A 24139-nucleotide genomic window follows, 5' to 3' on the forward strand; every position below is an offset into this window, starting at 1 on the left:
GTAGCCGTCGTTGCCACAAAGCCCGTCTTGCGCGGCTCTATGTGTTTTTTCTCACTTTTGGCATACCCTCTATTTTTCTCCTCACGCTCTCTTCACTATCACCGTCTTTACTCTCCCGTTGTGCTTTGCGTTCACTTTCATCCTTCGCTCTGTTTGCTTACAAGGCACGACGCCAAGGCATGCCGCAGAAACGGGCGCCCAAAAGCTGCGCTCTAAAAATCAAGCCCCTCCATTTCCCTTCTAATTTATTATGGAGGGCGATCCCATAAAGTTTGGCTCCAGGATTCTGCGACACAGTCGACTTATTTAATTCCGCAAGGAGATTCATACAACATCCACACATGTCAAAACATTTATCTACATTAAATCATCACATGATTTGGACTAGTTTTGCACATCTGATGGAGGTTGGATTCGCGCAAGTTGACTGTGGGCTAAGAAGCAGCAGCACAGTCTCTGCTTAACAGGATGTTCGAACAATAAACAAAGAAGCAGGCATCACGTTTTGAGTGCAGCATTTTTATGTACCGAACAGAATGGCTGAGGCACAACATTTAGCATTGCACATAACACAGCGAGATTCATGAAGTAAACTAAACATTGTCTTGTCTGGAGATTCCATGTTACTTTATTACTGGAGCTAACAACACAACCTTTCCAAGCTTGTCATTCTTTAGCTCAAGTCAGTGGCTTGTGAACTGCTGTAGACATCTCCCACAATATCTATCTCTAATGGCAGCCATGGCTTCTATAACTGTGTACAGCTTTAGCTGTTCAAAAGCTTGTATGGAGGCAGGCCATATATATCCTGTGTGAGTCTGATGGCCTTACGTAATTATGAAGTTATTTTGTGCATTCAACTTTGCCCTCCACATTCCAACTTAGTAGAATTTGATGAATTAACAGATAAATTATGAAATTATTTTGCCACCTTTTGTGTGGAAAACACTTGGAATTTAATGGCTACGCACAGAATTCTTTTGTGAATGCGAAATGATAAAACATCGACAGTGTTCAGTATACCGAGTTCACTGGGGAATTCACTTACGTAATGCACAATATGTGCTCTTCAACCATTTGAGGCTCCAAACAGCAAGAAGTGTGCAAATCGTTAGCAAAAAGACAAGAACCTTGGTGACATAAAAGAAAGGATCAGGACATGTATTCACAAAACATCTCTTTTGCGAATGCCTTCCAGAATTGGTCATTGCCTGCCAAGGTCTCATCGTGCCAATCACTATCGTGCTGTGGATGCCAACAAATCTGAAAATCCTCTCGAGAATTTTTGTGAATACGAGTTCAGTATCTTTTAGTGGCCAAGGTTTTCTTTGTGTAATAGTTAAATGTGTGTGTTGCATGTTTGTTTATTTCTCCATACGCACCTTGTTTTAGCATAGTCACCTCCAAGCAGTGGAACAATTGCGCCATCACACTTGCTTTGTAAATAGTGCACAAAATGAAAAAAAAAAAAAAAAATATATATATATATATATATATATACCTCTGCATTGGCAGAAAAGATGACATGGTCGTATCTAGAAATATACAGAGCGGCAAATACAAGTGGCAAGTATTAATGCCTAGAGCACTGGCTTCACTAACACTTGTTTTATTCGTAGCATATCACAGGGAAGAACCACAGCCTCAGATTGTAAAGTTCCAAGTTGCCACTGGAACTTACAGCTGGACTGTGCTTGCTTCTTGAATTCAACTGAACTGCTCAAGGGACATCAAAAATAGCGCAGAGAACTAGAAATGTCATGTCGAAAACAGTGGGCCACACCAAATTGTCAATCAATTAGAGTCGACATGCGAACGATTGTGGAATGTCGTCAATGTCTTCACGGTTCATGCAATCTTCCATCTTATATTTTTGCAGCGAATAACACTGTGAATACCTCACATAGGTGACAAGATGTGTGCCATACAGATTAATGTAATTTTTCTAAAGTAGCTTTCACTTCTTGGTTTGACACTGGCATTTTTCATGCTTTGGCACAAGTTTACTAATCTTCAGGTAGTCAACATAGCAAAATAGGCATGCTTGCAATATAAAAAGAAAAAGAAAGAGTTGTGTACTTGTTGAATGATGGCTGTTGCCTTCACGCCTACAGTGCACATCTCGCGGTCCTCTTTCTTTTTTTTTTTTCGTGATTAGGTAGCTAGGCATATGACAGACAAGAGACTTCATCCAAGGTGCTCCTAGGGTTCACATAGTCTTTTGTGCATCTATATAGTGTTTGAAAGTATAAATATTATTCAACATTATTTTCTTTCAGGCAATGTGTGAACACTTCTCACTGTCAACATGGCTTTCTTGTTCTCTGCGCTGTTTTGGTTCCTTGTCTGAGCATTAGGGGCCCAAGCGGTCCATGAGCGGCCTCCTCCCCAAGATGACTTCATCACAAAACAAAGACAGGGACAACAGGAAAAATTATTCATGACACGCATCATGCAACACAATTAAAACATGCACCGTGTATGAGAACAAGAATAGGAAATTGACACAGCATACACTGTACTCTCAACTAAAGTACTCAAGATATTCCCAATTAACATCTGCTGAAAGAACACAGCCATGCAAAAACATGAGTTTCATCTTGCAAATAAGTACTCTAGTTTGAGTAACCGCTGATATCCCTGTGATTATACTATTTATTATACATTTGTTACTGATGTTCCCATCTCATCACATCATAAAAATCATGCTGTAAGGTATTGAAGCATTCAGTTTTAAAAGAAAGGTTAATGGAAAATGTGTTCATCTGCTTACAAAAAGTTTCACTATCTAAAGAGCACATGTACTGTAGTTGGTTCTATTTCACCAGGTGTTTGGTTCTTGCTAGTTTGCGTGAAGTTATTACCTTTCTTGTTCCATCTATGTATGTAAACTACTGCCCTCAATGAAGCAAGTTTAGTTGAGAGTACAGCACATTCTTTCCATCTGCCATTGTTTCAGGTGTTCTCAACTTGTCTAACTGCATGTTCGAATCATTGATCTGCAGCAAACTTCCTACCTTTGAGTGGAAGGTTAAAATCCTATCAACAATAACAAAATAAAAGGGGTGGGGAAGAGTTTCCAGCACAAAGTTAATTGGTCAACTGAAAAAGTGATACTGATCATTTGACAAGCAGTAAGAGAATTTACGCTGTTGTATGCTATGGCCCATTCCTACCACAAACACAGTTTGTTTTCCACTGTCACAGCTGAAACATGACGACAAGGCCTGCAGAAATATATTTTTAGGCTGCCATGTCTGCAAAACATGTTTTATCATTAAAGTATGAATTCGAGCTAGTTGGTAGGGCAACATTTTTAAGGGAACAACACAAGAAATGGCACAAGCAATTGGCAAACACACACCTACAGAGAAGTTGTGTGTTTGTCACTACCTTCAAAAATGTTTTATCAGTCACTTCTTTTCAACGAAACTGATAAACTGTAGCACTTTAATTACTTTGACTATGAGTTTGCTGTTCCCTTTAAAAGTTAAACATACTGTCCACTCTGCTGCAATGCATGTTAACATGCTCAATAAATGTTTAACTAAATTATTCAACAGAGAGTGTCATGTGCTTTCTATCTTGTTGTCCCCATCCTAACTAAGTTGCACGTAACGCATCCTTGAGGAAGCATTGTTTAAATAAAGCTGTGCCACTATATGAGTTACATTGCGAAGGACGCTATGGATCAGAAAACCCTATTAATGGAACATCGTTGTCATCTGCTTCCGCTGTCTCAATTAGCACAGTGCCTCCATTCTTGCGAGAAGCTTCAACGAGGGCGCGGAAGTGTCCATTACCGATACGGAGAAGTTCCCGCGGAATGCCGGACTCGATGACCTTGCCGTGAGACATGACTAGGACTTGATCACAGTCTAGAACAGTTTCCACCCTGCATTTTGTTTTAACCGGAGACATTATTATGTGGGTGACAAAAAAAAGAGTTCAGCATTTACAGTTAAGCCAGAAACTAATCATGCTTGATGACACCACGAATTTTTTTGGTTACATATGCAGCTTTTCAATATTAATACAGCATTTTGTTATTTTCTGCAAGAAACTTAGTTCTGTGTGAAATCGAGCGATCTGTAAAATTTGAAGAAATGATAATTTAATGGAAAACCTTGCAACAAAGTAGGTTGCTAAAACGAAATAATGAAAACAGATAATGTGAATTAACGACAGGGTATACTTCAAAGGAAATGATGTTTAAGATCATTTTTAAGGATTTAAAATCCTGTTGAACATGATGAACCATTATTTTTTTCCCAGATACAAAAGCCGTTTCACGTATGCAGTAGAAGTGCTTTCATACGTTGTGAGGAAGAACTTACTAACTGGGAGGACGTGCAGTCCGAAGTCACTAAAAAATTTGGCAGAGTCACACGCGTTGACATCTACGTAATGGGAAGCATTGCGCAAATTGTTGCAGCCCGAGCAGCCCGCCACACACATTGTCGTTTATGTGGCTTCGGCAAGCTTACACTTGCGCTCCTCGAATGCTGGGTCAGCAGCTTTTTTAAGCAGGGCGTTTTGGCGAGATATTTCGACGTGCCCACTCGGCGCAAATCATTTCAGCACGAAGCACCAATGCGCATTGAGCTAATGGGGTTGGAGTGACCCGAGACGACCTTGCCATTTTCCTATTGCATAGTGTTTTAAGCGGGCGACGGGAAACTGAGACAAAACTGAACTGGCGGGTGACACCGGAATACAATGCCACCAGAGCGAAACATGACAGTCACTTCGTGCCATCTGCAGCAAGGAATGGCTGTGTATTTGGGTTATCCCCTATTAAAAATGTGCTGTGCAACAGATAGGTGAAGAAGCTTATCGCAACAGAGTTGGCAGTAATAGCTGTGAATGGGACATGCAACGACCCGATGGAGATTTGCTCGTACTGGAATAGGAAAATGGGTGCGAGCCAGCGTTTTCATACAAGACGGGCGAGGGGTGTTGTGGGGAAGCTGCTGCCGCGGGTGGCCGCTGTTTTCGATTGCGCACACCTTGCATCTTTTCAACATTGCCTGACAAAAGATTAAATGCAGCAACTCCCTGTAATGGAATAACAACTTCATAAAGCAAGAAATTGGCTTCTGTAAACCATGCTTTCAACTGCAAAAAAAAAGAACAAGGAAGAAAAGAAAAAGAAAAATCTTGAAAGCAGGGCTCACCTGTGGGCTATCACAAGTATGGTGGTGTCTTGGAATGTGCTTCGAATTGTCTCCTGAATTGCACAATCAGTTTCGGCGTCTATGCCCGCAGTTGCCTCGTCGAGGCAAAGGACCTGAAAAAATTATTTATAAGCATTATGTTAGTGACATAAATGCTTTTATATCCTCCAGGTACTGTATGTGCAATTGTACATGGCGAGATTGTGTTTCAAAATCAATAGCATTGGTGAAAATAATCATATTTAAAATGTGCTGCATACATTATAAAACACTTATAATTGGACCTGTACTTGCAAGTTTGACTAATAAGTGTAAAGTGTTTTCGCAAAACAAGTTGGAATATAGACAGCTGGGTGTTTGCTTTCGGTGTGAGTATTTCGTCAGGTAGCAGCTTCACTGTGTTCATTGTTTTTAATGATGTTCCGTGTTGTCCATATACTTAAGTGGCTTGATAGGTGCTTTGCAAGTATGCTACACAGGAAATAGTTGATGTTCTCATATCTGACATTCCTACGAAGAGTACTTGCGTGGAGTCCACATTCTGTGAATGTGACAAAACTCGCTGAAGAATTGCTGTACCCTTTTCAAGATCCTGAAGGTTCAATAACTGTGGAGAAACTAAACTTTCAAGGGACAGAATTGACTGGTGCCTGAAGGGGTTATGCAACAACAGGAGGAGCAAGCACACGATTATGCCAGTGGCTTACTTCAATGAGAGAATAATGGCGGCTAACTTCGTCATTATCAATGCTTACCCACAGCATGCTTGCTACGACTTTGCACAGGCGGTACTGATTGAAGTGCGTTTGGCAAGAGTACTTCGCCCAGCAAGTCCCTTTATCTGCCTTCATTGTAAAACCACTGTGGCAGCTTGGCGGATACGATATTCTGTTGCCAAGCAGGAGGTCATGATATCGATTCTTGGCCATGTTGGTTGCATTTTAACAGGGCTGGAATGCAGTATATGCTCCTGTACCAAGCTTTGAATGCACGTTAACAAATCAAGGGTGGTTGAAATTAACCTAGAATTCTCCACTATGGCAACTCTATCATTTCTCTCGTGTTGCTCTCGGATGTGAAAGCCGATGAATGAACCAATCAAACAATATCCTGTGTAAGTACTTGCCATAAGTAGGGCAGCAAAAGCAAGCATTGTCAGTGGTCTAGTAGACCGCACATTATTTGGGGATGGTTTGCAAAGTTAAAAGCACTGTTAAATTTTCTGAAAGCGCATACAGATTCTTTCTTTCTTTTTGTTCTTCTATTTATGGGGTTAAACGCCCTGAAACTGTACACTTGGCTGCGAGGGACATCATAGTGAGGGTTCCCGACTCAGTTTGACCACCTAGGGTTTTGGGCTAGCGTCGTTTTACCATGGATCCGTACCAATTTGCCCAAACGTCAACATTGCTTCACTGCACTTCATGCACGGCCAGCCAAAGCCCTACACCCCACTTTTTTTTTACCTCCCTCCTATGAACCCACTTGCTAGTTTTAATCCTTTGAGTGCCGAGTGTCTGTTGTGCAGTGCAACAAATTCAATTTCTATCTAAGTAATATATAAGCAGGCTTTAAATTAAAATGCTATTTATTGGCACTATATATTGCTAAATATTCAAAAATCTTAAAATTTGAAGAGTAACAAAAAAATTGTTATGCAGTAATGTTAATTTGGATAGTTGATGCTTCTCAGGCAACATGGCATCTTTGTAGCTGCTATTGTCCCTTGAAGACTCCACATAATTAACACTGAAGCCTACAGAATCAGGGTTCAGAAGAAGTTCTTGATTTTCTGCACTGTTAAAAAAAAAACATGCAGGCTTTCCGCACCGATCCGTCATGTCTGAAAATGAGAGACACGAGCAGCAGTGACAGTCGATAAGCTTTATCCCCTGCCATCCGCCGTATAAAAACAAACCCTACCATAAAATGTATGTTCCAACTAACTTCCGAGCAGATGGCGCAACCAGCCTATGGGTGTTTCAGGTTCACAAATTATCTTGAGCATGGCCAAGGGTGCACATTGCTGACCAGACGAGCATAGGCGGTTTGGGCACTGTGGTATGAACTACAGAGGGCCGCCGTTTGAGAAATTGCTGTTCCTAATGCTTACGCTTCTTAAGTGTTCTCATGGTGCACTTTACTAGAGCATACAGTTTTAGAGAACACAGTCCCAGGTTTAATCTGGTGCCGGTGGGTCTTCTTCCTCAAGTTTTTATCTCTTATTTATTCTTCAGTACGCTCGCGCACTGATGATGGTTCCTTGTTATAGACAGGATGCGGCCAGATAGCTTTGGCTAGGTAGAAGGGACAAATAAGAGAAATAGTAAATTAAGCTATACACAAACATAACAAATTGTCGGATATAACTAATATTGGAGGTAGTGAAGGTATCATCACACCAGATTCGACTTCGTTATAATGAGATTCGACTGCATCTAAACTGTCTGAAACTAGGCTTTTTATGCGGTCCTATTATTTAGTTCCAGTTGGCCTTTAACCAGCTGTTTGCTGTAAAACACTCATTCCTTCTCACTCACCCGTGCCTTGTACAGAAGGGCCCTAGCCAGGGCTAGAAGCTGACGCTGTCCAGTGCTCAGTAAAGAACCGCGCGGCCCCAGGCTTGCTTCCAGGCCTGTGCCTGCTCCAGCACTGCTGTTGCGGAGCGACCGGATGGTACGTCCCAACTGGCACCTGTCCAGGGCCTGCCAAATCTGGGCATCTGAATGCAGCCCCCGTGGGTCCACATTGTCTCGCACCGAGCCAGAGAACACGAACGGGTCCTGCGGGATGGCCGCTAGCCGAGACCTGCAACAATTGCGATTTGTGATGGAGGGAAGTGTCTTTAATATGAAGCTTGGCTACAAGACTGTAATGGCAAGCTAACAGAAGCAGTTATTTCAATGGTGTTCACAGCGCACACATACTAAAGAAAAAAGGACCAGGCAGAAGAAAAGAGCACTTATACTAAAACCCTCCTGCCCTTTTTTTGCACTTAGAACACAACTGAAATGAACCGTTACCAACTTACTCAAGCTTCGATACTTGCAGAAGCAGTTACTAAGGCTTGTAGAGGAGCTAGTCTGTCTTCTGTATCCGAGCAAGTTGCACTACACAGGTTACTGGAAAACTACTCAAATGGTACATGAAAAAGAAAAGGAGAAAGAAAGATACGAAATGAAGTCACAGCTCGTGCACTTAGTTTTGCGTCCTTTATTTGTTTACCATTCGTCTTGTTTTTCAGTAACCTGTGTGGTACGAGTTATTCGGATAGCAGGAGCAAGGAGAGTGGCAAGCTGAGCATATTCCTTTTGGTTTAATGCAAGCAAACATTTCAGTGAGAGTCCCAGTGAAATGAGACTCAGAATCCAAACAGCATGCCATCTCATGCCTGTTACGTATCCACATGAGCACGAGAAAATGCGACTTTGTGCAAGCTCAAGTCGATCTTAGCTTGCATGACACTACACTGATAGCACTCATCTCAATTTGAGTCAATCTCGGGTTGATCAGTTCCTTTCCCTATGGAACATACCTGACTTCCTTGGGATGCATGCGAAGAACATCGACGCCGTCTATGTAGATTTGCCCACTCTCGACAGGGGTAAGCCGAAACAAAGCCTGGAGCAGGCTGGACTTGCCGGCGCCTGTGCGGCCCACTATGCCCACCTTGGAGCCCTTCGCTGCCTCAAAGCTGATGCCGCTTAGCGCAGCAGGTAGTCCAGGACGGTAGCGAAGTGTTACCTTGCTGAACTTGACTGCACCGCAGAATGGCCATCCAAAGGGAGGCTGTAGGACATGTGGTACATGGGGCAGAAATGCTGTGATGTATGGCCTTCTTGTGCATAAAGCCCACACCCAGAATTAAGGCACTTAATAAAGGAAGAAAAGGTCTGCATGAATTAACATGCAAATATTCACATAAAGCAATGCTCAACTCCTTATCATAAACAGCGCCATAAGATGTCTGTTCAGTTGTCTGCTCTATTGAAGCCCACTGCAGCTTCACGGCAATGCACAAAACACTGCAATGAAGTCACGCTACAAAGGTGAAATTCGAGAAGTCAAACACTGATATAATGAACACGGATATAATAAATTGTCAAGGATAACGAAGTAACTAAAGAATGTTTCTTGCCAATATCAGCATGTAATGAATATATGCTTATAACGAATATCACGCATAAAGGTATTTTTGTGCTGGATCGTTGTGTATTTTTGTGCCGGATTTTTGTGTTGCTATCACTATAATGAGGTTCGACTGTGCTGTTGTACATGCCCCCACCCTATTTCTTGGAGCTGCTGACAGCAAACATTAATCCCTCTTTGAGTTACACATACCATAATATCTAGAGAGATGCCCCATACATGAAAGAAAACACACATTTGTTTATGACACAGTTTGCTTTTTTTTTTTTTCGAAACACGCGGAGATTGCCCACTGGGTCACCAGAGATAAGAAAGAATGCTCGTTGGGATGGACAGTCATCTTTGGTTCATCCCCCTTAGCTTCAACGGTGACCTTGGCTGGTGCTAAGCACCATGGGAGATAGGCGAACAATGCAGAACAATCCCCGGAGTTGACATTTTGTTGACAGTGATAGCAGCTGTCCTCTTAAAGCTTCTGAGGAAGACTGAACGAGGGCATAGAAACAAACCTTCACAGCCTTTGGCTATGTTTTCCTTTCTTTACTTTTTTTGATTGCGCATTGAAATATAGCCCACTCCCTCATTTCACCCAATTCGCTTTGGATTTTGGGTGAGCCATCTCTGGGGGTACTACGGTAGACAACAATTCTGTGATGCAAATACATTTAGCTACTATGTTGACCTCAGTGAAATCTCAAAATGGAAGCTTCGCTTTTGTTTGACTCAAAGCAGGCATAATCTCATGTGACAAAATAAAAATACCGTATAGACTCGTGTAAGGGCCATACTTTCTATTTTTTTTCACAATTTTAATGAGGTGTGACCCTTACACGAGACCAAACTTTTTGGTCAACATGATGCCAGTGCAGTCAGTGACTTCTGCACACCCTGGATCTTGTACACATCCCGGCTCTCGGCATTTAGTAGAGGCACACAGAAGTACGCAGTGCGCAACAATTCGCCAATGCTCGTGCGTGGCACCAAGGCACCGAATGCGACTGCTTCTCCGTTGGAAATTCCGCTTTTCCAAATTTTGGATGCCGAGTTGGGGGTGCGGCCTTTACACGAGTATATATGGTACAGAGGTCTTTAGCTGCACTGCAATACCTTGTACAATGCGTAGCAAACTGCGGAAGGCGTGAAAACGTACCAGGATGCCACCGTCCAGCCTCTCTTCCTCGAGTCCCTTGATGTACTGGTCAGCTCGCTCCATGCTAACCATTTCTTTCTCAGTGTCCGTGAACGACGTGACCAGGCTGCTCAACAGGGAGGTGATCGAGAGTGCGTAGGACAGCGCAAGGCCCACAAAACCTGCAGCCCATGTGACCAACACCACCAGAATTTAACACATCTTTTTATATAGAGTATACCGTGCATTTCCATTAATTTGACCACGACGGAAGGTCCCGGCCAGCGCCCATAAATTTATATGGGAGCAAACTTTCGCTATTTCGATCTTTAAATTAGCCTTTGTCGAGTAGTTCAAACTTGGCTGGTCATCACGCGTGTGCCCAAGCCCAATGGTGAGCGCAGTAATGATTCCAATAGTGGCAGCATCAGTCTTGGCGGTGCTTAGGGTACAGTGAATCATGCCGAACACAGTCATCTCCCGTTAAAAACTCCTATTTTTGGTTTGAACCAGGAAACATTAAAACGAAAACAGCAGCTCACAATAAATCATTACAGTATTTACCCAACTGTAGCCCGCACCATTTTTGCTAAGAAAATTTGTCTGAAAACTGCTTGGGCAGTGTAATCCAATATGAAACCAAAACCGCATTTACAACAGTCTACCTACAGAGCCAGCCTAGCCACCGTCATCGCCATTACCATCACAAGATGGCGACCATGAATGGCATCATAAAGGTTATAGATGGCATAGTGACAGAACAAGCATAGAACGAGTTCGTGCGTAGTACGATGACAATGACAACGATTCGCTGCTTTCTGTCTGATCACGAAAGCAGTTATCACTCGTTAACGCCTCACGCCATCTTGTGTCGTACTGCGTAACTGTGATGCCAACTTCCTCCCCCAAGTGGGTGCTATGCAGGGAAGGCTGATGCCAGGGTTTTCCGATCACTCAAATGCACTTCTGTTTGCAGAACCGCCCCTGTGAATGACTTAGGCATTGGAGTATGACATGTGCGAACATTATTTGGTCGGTAACGTTGTGTGGCAATTACGACCTCCTCGATTCTTCAGCATGTTGCATTCCTTGTAGTATTTCCGTTAGCTGGCATTCTGGTATAAAAGGAGCAAGAAATCTACTTTTTTGTGTTTTCACTGCACTGTGTGCACTGCGTGCTTTGTTCCTAGAGATTTCAAACCCCAATGGAGGAGATAGGCAAAGAGGCAAGACAGCGAAATGGCTCTGACCTGCACTGACCCCTCGGACCTGGTGTTGCACCACGGCCAGGAAGGCGACGCCTGAAGTGAGCAGGACACCCATGAGCTGCAGTCGCAGGTTAAGCCACTGAGATGCCGCCTGTGACGCAAACACTGCCTGCTGATTGACTGCTAGCTTGTGCAGGTTCTCCTGGCAGAACCTGAGAGTAAAGTAGATCAGAAGCCTTCATCATTGAAGTGGCATGAAGCAGGCTTTGTCAGAGGGATGACGTTATGATTAATATTACTGTTTTATGGCACAAGGGAACCCAAGGCTACAGAGCAGCCGTACAATGTGTAAAACCATTGTGAAAACATTTTGTGAAAAACATTGTAAAAACATTGTATGAACCCACTTCACGATGAACGTCAAGCAATAAGCATCAAAGCATCGTAGCTACACACCATATTCCCTATGCTGAAATGTGTATGCAGCTGGGCTCCATTTTTGTACTTATGAATGGATGGATGGATGGATGGATGGATGGATGGATGGATGTTATGAGTGTCCCCTTTGGAACGGGGCGGTGGGTCGTGCCACCAAGCGCCTCTTGCTATTATACCGCCTAATGTCCTACCTAGGTTAAAAAAGAAAAGGAGAAAAAAAAATCCCAGCGATGAATTCCCATAACTAAATTTTCTGACCCCCTATTGTGAACTTTGTTTTTGTACATCTACGTTTTTTGTCGTTTTACTATGTTTACTATGTTTATTTGTGGAACAGTAAGATCAATTTTGTCATACTGCCTTTTGTTTGAATGTATTCACTGCTACATGGGCTCCGTCTGTCTCTTTCTGTCTGTGTGTGTGTGTGTGTGTGCACGTGCGTGCATGTGTGTACGTGCGCGTGTGGGAGGGGGATATCTTGTGACTAGTATTTTGTGCAAGATAAAAGTCATTAGCAACTTTGCCCTTCGTGTGACTTAATGTTTGTGATGTTTGTCTAAAATGTCACACTTCACAACTAAAATCAAGAAGCCTTATTCGTACAAACGTAAACTTGATTCACTATCCGACAAGATTTGCCTTTAAGGGTACAGGGGTCCCATTAAGCTGTCGCATGACAAGCTTTTCGTTTCTGCTCTCTGCACTTCTTGTATTAAATGTACAGTTGAAATCAAAAGTTTGGGACCACGGCAGCAGCAAAAGAGAGAGAGATAGCAATAAACACTTGTTCGTGAACTAGCGATAGAAAGAGATCTCTCCCCGCCCTCAGATGGGTGGATTCCTCATTTCAGGAATCCGTGGGCTCTCACTACCACCCTGGCCCGTTCCCCCAACTTTCGCTGGTCATCCAGCCCTAGGCAAGACAGCATGGCCTCCTACAGTTCTTCCTTGTCATCTTCCGTCTTGTCTGAATCGGCTGTTTTTTTTATCTGCCATCTTCGGCTTTTGAGGGGTTCTGCGAGCCCTGAGCACTCCATTACCATGTGGCACAGGGTGCCCGGAACTCCACAAAACTTTCAGAGGCACAGGAATTGCGTTGGAGATATCCTATGCAATAGGATACCATTAACATAGGGGTTTGTTTGCAGTCTTCTTAAGATAACTGTGTCTTCTCTGCTGAGTTTCAAGTGAGGTAGGGGTTACATTCTGCATTCGAGTCTACGGTGCTGTAGCATGTTGGTGTATTTCTTCAAGATGTCTTCCTGTCTAGTCGTCTTTCTGGTCCCCATTGGCAGGAAAGCCCGCCTTGCATGCCCTCGGGCTGTGGTGTCAGCCGCTTCGTTCCTCACCAGGGACTCGTGTACCGAGGTCCAGATGATGTAGGTGTCTGGAAGATGTCCTCCTCTTCAGTTACTGGTTTCAGTAAGGATGCTCATGGCTTGTTTTGAGATTTTTTCCTTTTTGGTTATAGCAACAGGCGCTTGGGAGTCGCTGACTATCATGGCTCAGTCAGTGCATGTGGAAATGGCAAGCGTGATTGCCACTTCTTTCGCTGTGTCTGGGTCCCTTGCAGTTACCGTGGCAGCAGCTTGTTCCTTGCCCTGCGCATCTCCAGCACTCAGGGCGAAGGCTGAGCATTTCGGACATTTTGCTGCACCCGTATATCGGGTGTCAGGGTTCTTCGAGTACATTTTGTGTAGAGCTTGGGCTCTCTCTTGTCTTCGCTCTTTGTGATGGATGGGTACATATTGCGGGGGAGGGGCGCCATCGTAATCACGTCCCGTAAGTGATTTGAGATTCGTTGTTTTGCTTCAATTTCTTCTGCCGGCGGTGTGTAATCAAGACAGCGCAGTAGGGGTGTTGGTATACACTTCTCAAACTGCAGGCTTAACTCATGCAAGTGATGCACCTTATCGAATGGGTCACGAACAGGCTGCACGGCCTCAAAGAGCAAGACACTCTCCAAATCACGCGAGCACTTATAATCAGTCAAATAACGTATGGTACTCCCTATCTCAACCTCAAAAAAGCCAAAATTGAGAAACTTAACACTCTCATCAGAAAAGCAACCAAGATCGCCGTTGGGGTTTCTGAGAAAGCTTCGACGGCCCACCTACATAAACTGAGACTCCATAATACGTGGGAAGAACTACAAGAAGCCCACAAGGCAAATCAAATCGAATGCCTGAAACTGACCCAAATCGTCCCAACCTTACTGCACAAGCAAAAAAATTACAATATATTAAAGCGCAGATCCCAGGCCTGGAATTGGTTTAATACATTGTATTGGTCAAACGTGCACACATATGCATGCACTCTCGATTTCAGCGGGAGTGCCCAGGCTACTAAAAAAAATTAAAAATTGCAGCACCTTTGGCCTCCAAACTTTTGATCACGCCTGTACACATAAATTGAATGGAGTTGAATTCCAGGTTTCATGGACTGAGGGCATAGAAGGTGCAAGAAAGTTCTAAAAGTGTGGGAATATTGACGAAGACAATGAGGTGGGTCCAACAAAGAAATTTCGTTAGGTATGTATGTTTAAAGAATCTGATTGCCTGTTCTACAAGAGACATACTTTAAAAAATCTACATGGGCAAGAATACTCCCAAAGATGTCACGATACACGTCTGCAAACCTCGAGCTAAAGCTAATTTGATTACAAATTTGATTACAACTTGTAATAGAACTTAACCTTAAAGTGAGCAATACTACAAGAGAGCATCCCACATGATGTTGCATGTACTAGCAACCATCGGGGAACTTCATTACATACTTTACATTACTACTATCATTGCAATGTGTCATGAAAGGGATAATGGCAATGCAAGACATTTTCCAACAAATGCAAATTATCATTACTGCGTTTCTCACGACCACATCTGATAGTACAACAAAAGAGTGATGCGAGCTGACGACCATAAACAGGTGTGCCTTAAACAATCAAAATGAATCCTCAATAGAGGTTACTGTACCAGGATCAATAAAGCACAGCGCAAAGGGTCCCGTTGAGTAATTTCAGTTTAATTTCTTTCATAGAGAGAGAAAACAAAGGAAGAAAAATGAAACCATTCCTAATGTGAAGCAAGGCCTTGCAACTGCTTTGGCGAATGTGGGCAGGGTACATTCCCCACCTTCACCTCAAGGCACACAAAAACAGTCAGCGTATAATTTACAGCAACGATTAATCTAACATATGCATTGGATAACACTTCTTATTATTTATCGCAGGACTGTTCTATCTGCAAAACTCATTTGGTTCACTGTCAAATTACCATATCATTGACTGATAACACCCAAGATTCCACGTTATCCAAAATGTGACAGCACCACTTAGGACAAGAACAAAAATAGAAAAGCAGACAAGAGCAAGCATCTTTGTTTGCCCTTCGATTTTGCCCTTGTCCCAAGTCATGGAGTTAAATTTCGGATCATTGATTAAACCAGAAAACTGCACTATCAAAGCGGCACCTGTCTCACCTGGACACTGCCTTGAAACTGCGGATGACCGAGAGACCAGCAAACGTCTCGGTGAAGTGTGAGTACACAGGCGACAGCGTGATGCTGCCCAGACGTCTCAGCTCTCGTGATGTCCAACGGTAGTATTGCTGCAGGAGATGCAGTTCCAGCACTTGTTCAGTGACAGATTAAATATGGTACAGACAAACTGATAGCCATAACATTAGAAGACACAAAGACACCACTGTGGGTTAGAGAGCAAGCAATGATTGCCGATATTCTCGTTGAGATTAAGAAGAAATGGAGTTGAGAAGGCCACGTAATGGTGCAGGGCAGATGACCAGTGGCCTGTTAGAGCTACAGAATGGTTGCCAAAAGAAGTAGAGGACAGCAGAGAACTGTGTGGTATGATGAAATGATGAAATTTGCAAGCACAGTATGGGGCCCGATGAGCAAGACAGGGGCAACAGGAAATTGCTGGGAAAGACCTTTGTGCTGCAGTGCACATGAATAAGGCTAAAAATATATATATATATATATATATATATATATATATATATATATATATATATATCATTATCATAACACAGCAGAAAGTTGATTATTGCATGATGCTGGGTGGAATAAAAAAAAACACGAAGCAAGAAAAGTGCAAAGTCTACATGAAGCACAAGTGGCATGTTAAGAATATAGTACAGTTCGTAACAATTATTAAACAGTGAAGGAAAAAACGCGAATGAAAGACAAATCCAAAGGTTAAAATTAGAGAACTTGCATGATGAAGCATGTTCTATCCCAAATATAAACATTAATAACAAGCAGAAAAACAGGAGACAGACAACCTTGCAGAATTGCAACCCTATTAGCACCAGCGAAGTGTGAGTGATGCCTCAGAAAACCCCTTGGGACACTGACAGGTTGCTTGGGCAAGAAAGCAGTGAAACCTTGACAGCTGACAATTTCCCAAAATGTGACTAATTCCTATACTTGTAAAACTGTCTGCACATCAACCCTCCAGATCTCTTCCAATTTTCAGCATGCTATGCTTTTGGATTCTTGGATAGGTTTGAATAGCTTCAAACGTTGCATTTTCAACGTCGACACTTTCAGTATTTATGGGCAGCTGTGGTCGCAAGAACAGCTTCACTACAAGAGTGCATCCCACCACGTCGTACCTGCAGAGAGTTGTATGCAAACGCCAGGGGTATGAGCAAGAGAAGCACCCAGGGCAGGCCGTAGGAGGTGACCACCAACGTGCCTGCCAGAGCCACGCTCTGTGCGAGCACTATGTTCAACATGAATGGCAGCGTGTCGTCGATCGACCAGACGTCGGTCGAGAAGCGGTTTAGCACCCGGCCCACAGGCGTGGCTTCCAGGAACGACAGGGGTGCCTGCGTTAACGAATAACGAACTCGGTAACTTGTTTATTTTACTCTCAGGGCCTATGTAGAAGCATTACAGAGGGGAGGGGTTCATGAATGGAAACATACAAAAGTGTGAGAGGTATCCACAAATCCTATAGTCGACTTAGGCTGGCATTTGCTACGCATCCTCATAGTGATCACAAAGATTAAACAGATGTCACGCCATGTCCAAGTACAGTCCAACATCGATAAAACAAATTTTTTGGTATAACCGAAACACAAAATGTTTCTAGCTGGTATCAGCACGTAATGAATCCCTTACAACGAGTACTGGATATACTGTATTTACTCGTGTAGGGCCTGTTCTTCTGTAAAGTCCACCCTACTTTAAAGCCCACTCTCCTGCAAGGCCTGTGGTAAGGCCCAAACCTACACATTATAGCGAGAAGCATACTCAATTTCTCAATTCCTGCTACATCCAGTAATTTTGCCCTCCACTGTCATAATTGCCCTGTAGAGCGGCCCAGTTTGCTCTATGGGGCAACACCTTATGGTGCTTGCTCGGTCCACGAAAGGGTGCCCAGGAGCATACACGGCCAAATAGACACGCACATCTGCATGCATTGATTTCAACCAGCGGTGATATTGGTCAGAGCCTTTGTATTGCCAGGTGTGCGCATGGTCCGAGGGCGCTGTTTCACTGTGCTGCAGGGAAATGAAATTATGCGTGTGGGCTCGTGGTGCCTATTCTCGTTGAAAGTGGAATTGTCGCGCGTGCTATTCGTCACATTAGAAAAAAGTTGGGCACGCTGACACGGACACAAGAAAATGGAAACAGACAACACAAATACCGTTTCCCTCATCTCGTGTCCATGTCTGCATGCCTAGCTTACATGAATCCCTATCAACTAGCTCATGTGCAAAATGCCATAGTGGGCCTTTAAAACAGCGCAGGACATACTTACTTTGAGCACCTTGTCCAGGAGCAAGTCGTGGACTTTGACGGCAGCCACGACGCCACCATAGGCAAATGAAAAAGCCCGAGCCAACGTCAGGAAACCATTGGCCACGGCCAGGCCACCGTAGATCGGCAGGAACACATTCATGACATCACTGTTTGTATCTCTGGAACAGTAAAAACTGAAAAAAGTTAGTTGCTGCAATGTTAATTTACCTAAAAAAAAGTTATGTGCATAGTCTTTCAAGGCAAACTGCAACAAAATTTCCCACTGTGTAAAAAGTCTAGCTTCAGATAGTATGGGCACAGTGCATCTTCCCGGCAAGGTGCATCACGAAAATATTTTGAGAATACACATTTATAATATAAAACTTTAAAAAGAAAACTGCCACCACTACATGCCGGAAAGGAAGCAGAACCTTAAACGACAAGAAAAGTGCAGTGACTAGGCATGACCTCTGAGAATGAGCAGTACCCACAGCAAGCCAAAGATCTCGAACGCCATGTTCTGGAATCTGCATCATAACTGCTTAACCATCAGGTGTCTGCATCAACTGCTTAGGCACTATTTAAAGGCTGCTAAAATAAGATTTAAAGAAAGATTAAATAAGATTTAAAAAGCCCTGCCAGGATTGTTTTGATTGTACATACTACTCTGTTATAACCAATTTAGTCAAATCCAAATTTCGTTGCAGCTGGCCTTTAAGATAAGAAGTTTGGGCTCTTTGCCTGGACCAGTAATGCTCCACCTGCGATATCTGATGATGTAAATATTTAAGGAACAGATAAGCTTTAGGCATGATAAGACTACATGTACAAGTAAATTTAATAGCAAAATTTTGGGTGAACTTATTCAATGGCACTGACCAAAAGCTGCCTCCTGAAGTTGCAGTTTTATTTCGGCTCCAAGAACCTTTTAGAAAGCTTACAATCTTTTAGTAGCAAAATAAATACTACAAGCCTATGCTGTATTCTGCAAGTAATTTTTACATGATAGGCTTAGGGCTCGTCCTTAATAACAACTGCACTAAAAAAAAGCTTCTCAGTTTTCTGTCAACAATTGACGATCATAACTGACAATCATAACAAACATTAATATAACAGTAGTTTTGAGATGTGCACCGCGCAATCTGCAAAGTAGCTTGAAAAGAAGGCTCACCTGATGAGGCGATGATTTTGCACATTTTTAGTGGTGTTGGCCCACGAGACCCAAACAGCAAGCCACCAGTCGGTGGAGGTTCGGGACACTGCAACAATGTGAGTGTGTTGGCAGGTGACCATGGCAAGATGACTGTAGTGTTACAGCAAAACTGCTAATGCAACTAGAAGTGCACAAAAATGTTATATGTCAGTTTGCGGGTTTTTGAAGTATGTGTGTCAATGGGGGATAAAATGGAAATTGCTGAACCCCTGTCTTTGGCCTCTTTAGAGGCGTTATAAAGAACAGTTAAAAAGCTTTCTCATATTCCTGGGAGGACCACAGATATTTCATATTTGCAGGAAATGGGGGACGCTTTACATGTGACATGTACCAAATGTTTGATGTGTGTACCTTAATTGTGTGCTTTCAAAATAATTACTGAATACTGGTCCAAATGCAATTCTTATGCCTTATATGAGCCATGAAGTTGCTTTTCCTCAGGATCCTCAGTGAAATATGTGAGACGCAGTGCTTCCATATTGTTAAAAAAGTAAGCACATTGTTAGTGGCAGATGTAAAATATTTAAATCAAGTAGGTTAATTAGTCTTTGCAGAAAGTTACTTATTTAAGTGTTCCAGTGTCATATCACTGGTATCCGCTGTACTTTCCAGAGTCCTGAAGCAACTGATGCAAGACATCATTCTCAAATTAATTGAAGATAAGGGAAATATTAAGTTTAATTTGCAGAGATACTTTCCCATTAGTGGCTTACTTAGAAGCACTGCAAACAATTATCAAGCCCTTGTTTTTTTCCTTATTTTTATGCGTCATAAAGGGTTTGTAGTTGGTTTCTCCGATGTCCTCGGCGAAATAAACTAGGCACCTTGTTTATATTTTGCGAAACTAAGGGGTACGTTATGGGGTGCTTTGGCCTCTGGTAAATTTTAAAAAATGGGCAATATAAAAATATCATGTCGGCACTTTATTAAGAGGTGTCACGAGCCTTTCTGACATCTCAGGGAGGCCTGCCCCCCCCCCCCCCCCCCCTAGAATTATGTCCACATTGAAGATCTATTCCCTTCACACTTTCACAACTGCCCTGACTGAGAGTATGCTGTCTAAAACACAAAGGGGATCGTACAGTGGCGCTGAACGCAGTGTTAAAAGAAAGACCACGCACTGACCTTGCATGAGGATGAGAGACAGCAGGACTGTAGCAGCAAGCCAGGCGCCAACCGCGTCCCAGTAAGAGCGCACCGTGCTCAGACGTACTGCCCCGAACTCTCGTTCCTCCTCTTCGACAAGCATTCTGCTGGATTCTTGGAACATGGCTGAGCTTGCCTCATGGCTGGACTTCGCTGCTGAAGATGACGATGATGTCTTGGGCAGAGACGGTTCTTCGGATGCTGCCAGCTCTGGCAGTGCCTCGATGACGGATGACTTAAGTACTGTGGACGGTGGACCTGTCAAGAGGAGGCGAGAAAAAAAAAAAAAAACAAAGATTCATGGAGTTGGAACTGAGATTTACCTGTACTGATGCTGAACCAACTGCAGCATAATGATTTGATGTATGCCTGACCTATTGTGTACTACTGCAAGCAATCAACCAAACAATCAATCATCAAATTAAAAAAAAAGTTAAATTACGGGGTCTTACGTGCCAAAGCCACTTTTCGATTATGAGGCACGCCGTAGTGAAGGACTCCAGAAATTTTGACCACCTGGGGTTCTTTAATGTGCACCTAAATCTAAGTAAACGGGCATTTTCACATTTCGTCTCCAGCGGCCGTCGTGGCCGGGATTCAATCCTGCGACCTTGTGCTCAGCAGCCCAACACCATAGCCACTGAGCAACTATGGCGGGTAATTATCAAGTGAACTGGGGTAGTTCGTGTAGAGATCTTCCTGTAAACAGACAGAAATAACTGTAGCATAACAATTTGGTACATGCCTGGAGTCTATTTCACATAACTTCATCGGACCTAATTTGCCTATAAATTCCAATAACAGCACCTTTGCATCTCGTAGCAATATTCCTCTACCATTATGTTCCTATGAAAAAAATAACATCATCTTTTATTGCGATAGCAATTATATGGACACTCCAGGTGCATTTTTGCCGTTGCCATTGGCGATGCCGTGATGTTCCGTATAAAGTCCAAGGGCGATAACACCATCGCCACGCGTCATATGCTGTATGTGCAAGTGAAATTACACAATGAAAGCCGATGATCGCAGCTCAATCTGGCACGACGAAGGAGGAAAGCGAAAAGCAAACGCGCCATCTTCCGTCGCACGAAAGGCCATGGAGGGATGGGAGGTAGGAAGTGGGGGGGGAGGGGGGATGGCATTGTGCTCCGGCAACAACTGCGTATTTTATGACCGGGTGCAAGGGGAACAGACGATCATGGCTTAATCTCGCGCACCATATATGGAGGAAAGTGAGGAGGCAACGCGTGAGGAAGGGGGGGAGGGCGGCTTCAACTATGCCAAGTGCATACTTTGGATGGTTGCGAGCGCCGAATCTTGAAAGGGACCTGCAGCGGTTCACACCTTTGTCCATGCTGTGTTCTCCCTGCTCTTGCATTGAAGCAATAGACAGCATGAAGGTCACTTTGCTTGCTGCTGCTGTCGCACTTGCTCACACCAGCATTTCGACAGCGAGTGTCCGTGCTCATCGAGTGTGATGCGTTCATGTTTGCTTGTGCGCGCTGACACCATGCTTGTTAATTCCATCAGTAAGTGAATGTTTCTACGTTTATATGGCCGATAACTACTATCCTTACTTCGTATGGCTGCCTACTGATTTGCTATCGCAATTAATGCTCTGCCTTCTGGGTGAAACTGCAACTTTTTTGTGCACTGAGACTTTGAAACTGTCTCTAATACACACATGAGTCCTCCTCACCCTTACAGTCATTTAAACATCTGTTCAAACATTATCTTAAGTCAGATTAACTTTACATATTTCTAAATGTCATGTTCCATTACTTCTTGGTATGTAATCTTGATTACTGCATGTTATTCACGGTGTTGAGTTTTGTTTTCAATAATTTATGTATTCACATAGCCAGTTACATGTTTGTGTGTTAATTTCATTTGTTTGAATTTTTTTTTTTGCTTAGTTACCTGATTTCATATATGCATTTTGTTGTAAAAAATACCTAAGTGTCCTGCTGATCTCTCTAACTTCGGCAGCCTTGTCTCTAAGGGGAGACGTGGGCTGTTGAGATATGATCTGTATTTTATGGCCAAACCTGATGAACATACAAGACTTGTAGGTCAATTAGTTCAGGAGACACACAAGGTTACCCCTCTATTGTTTCTGAACACAATACGAAAGACATGGCTCAGCAGAGAGCTGATATTATTGGATAGGTAGGTACTGAAAAAGCAAAATAAATGCAGTGCTGGAAGCAGTTCTCAAACAAAATTGTAATTAGCCATTCTCTAGATCAAACTTCAGTGTTTGTGCCATGACTACTGAGAGCCAAAAACAAAATCAAATTTTAAAAATACATGGGCAGAAAATTAAAAATCTGCTCCCAGCACTATCTGAATGGTGATTGGACATTACGTTAAAAAAGGAATGATAGCTCTAGCTGTTCTAGATAATGAGATAACAATCCGACAAACTGGTAAAGCGACCAAAAAACACATTTAGAAAAAAAGTGCCGTTTCAGCGTCAACTTCGGCTCAGTTTCAACTTGTAAATGTAGAATATTGGAGTAGCCAGAGGGGGTGGGGAGATTGGGGTTGACCCCTCCCCCCTCTGAAATTTCCTGACGAACCCCTTCCCCCTTTCCCATGGAACAGAAAGTTTCTGCAAGTGGGGTCTGAAAGAGTGACATGTGTGAAAGGGAAAGCTTGAAGGTGAAAGCAAGGCAAGGGCTAGTGGCAGTCTGGGGTGGGGGTGGGGGGAGTGTGTTCGTAAGAAAATTCAACGGCCCGGTGAATGTTGAATACTACAACAGTGACCAACAGAAAATAATTTTATGAAGCGGAGTGGGGCGACAGATACGAGGAGGGGGGGGGGGGGGGGGGGCATAAAAGGCGTCGACCAGTCGAGTTGACAGATAACTGAAGACATAGGGAGAGCATCTTACCACTGGCCAATGGCTCAACACCAGACGGCTGTGATGACTACAACACTATGATCGCATGTTACTTCCAAACATCTCTTCAACCAAGTTGGACACCAGGTCATCGAAAGTGTGAAACTTGCATCATATGATACTATCGAAGTTCTAATGCAAAGCTTTGTTCTTGTATTTTTAAATCAAAAATAATATAGCATGTCCACAACACCAAAAGCACGATTGAGTGACAGGCGACATGCAAAATAATGCCCGCACTCTTCCGTACGTAGCCGTGGCCGTACCACTCACTAGAAGATCTGGCTGAAAAACAATGGTTATCTGCACTGTTACCTGTTAAGTCTGGCCTGCAAACAAGAAGACACACGATAGTGCACTGTCTTGGTTTTGTTTGGCCCTGCCTTTAGCACTGTTAGTTTCTCCAAGTTATGTAAAGGCTAGGTTATCAACATACATTATATAAATGTATGAATTCGTAAACGAAATTTTAGTGTTTTTTTTTATATCATCATTTTTAAAGATAGCATAAGGTGATAGCATAATTTGATGTGAAGTGGCTGCATGCCTTAGAGAGAAAGAGAGAGAGGTGAAGAAGAGGGAGGAGTGCTAGTTGTTGGTAGAAAACTCCCCCCCCCCCGCCCGAAGTAAATTTCTGGCTACGCCACTCACGTAGCATAAAATGATAGTGCAGCTAAAATAGTGATCTTATAAGTAAAACATTAGGTACGGTCAACTTCTGTTAATTCGAACTTGATGGGACCGACGAAATGGATTGCATTATCTGGCGAGTCGAATACAACAAGATGCAGAAAATATTACGAGAACACGCCGCTGGTTCATTTGGAAGTATTTGCCATATTCTAACACGCCCCTGAATCCAACGCGCACCCAAATTCTATGGGTACAAAGTAAAAAAAAATAATGTAGGAACGACATTAAAGCTCCTAAATGAAAAAGAAAGCTAATGTGCACACAATTTTTTTTAGCTAGAAATGTTGTTGCACAATGGCGGCCGTTGT

General features: G+C 43.1%; 1 protein-coding gene and 1 long non-coding RNA gene across 2 annotated transcripts in view; one reads left to right on the forward strand and one right to left on the reverse strand.

The window, feature by feature from the left end:
• Positions 1 to 336: 336 nt before the first annotated feature.
• LOC126525577 (ATP-binding cassette sub-family C member 10) overlaps positions 337 to 24139 on the reverse strand; it is a 49489-nt gene continuing 25686 nt past the window's right edge. Inside the window, exons 10-20 of the mRNA XM_050173503.2 lie at positions 20209 to 20487; positions 19042 to 19129; positions 17890 to 18049; positions 16736 to 16951; positions 15582 to 15709; positions 11706 to 11875; positions 10477 to 10637; positions 8713 to 8966; positions 7718 to 7985; positions 5178 to 5290; positions 337 to 3895 (exon numbers count right to left, since the gene is read on the reverse strand). Coding sequence (XP_050029460.1) covers positions 3685 to 3895; positions 5178 to 5290; positions 7718 to 7985; positions 8713 to 8966; positions 10477 to 10637; positions 11706 to 11875; positions 15582 to 15709; positions 16736 to 16951; positions 17890 to 18049; positions 19042 to 19129; positions 20209 to 20487 — 2048 coding nt within the window. The 3' untranslated portion in view covers positions 337 to 3684. The remainder of the gene's footprint in view (positions 3896 to 5177; positions 5291 to 7717; positions 7986 to 8712; positions 8967 to 10476; positions 10638 to 11705; positions 11876 to 15581; positions 15710 to 16735; positions 16952 to 17889; positions 18050 to 19041; positions 19130 to 20208; positions 20488 to 24139) is intronic.
• Positions 7764 to 11612, forward strand: LOC129383327 (uncharacterized). The gene is made up of 2 exons (XR_008611200.2): positions 7764 to 7853; positions 10560 to 11612. It is a non-coding gene; the product is annotated as an uncharacterized lncRNA (long non-coding RNA).

This window comes from Dermacentor andersoni, chromosome 8, assembly GCF_023375885.2.
Source record: "Dermacentor andersoni chromosome 8, qqDerAnde1_hic_scaffold, whole genome shotgun sequence".
Lineage (NCBI taxonomy): Eukaryota > Metazoa > Arthropoda > Arachnida > Ixodida > Ixodidae > Dermacentor > Dermacentor andersoni.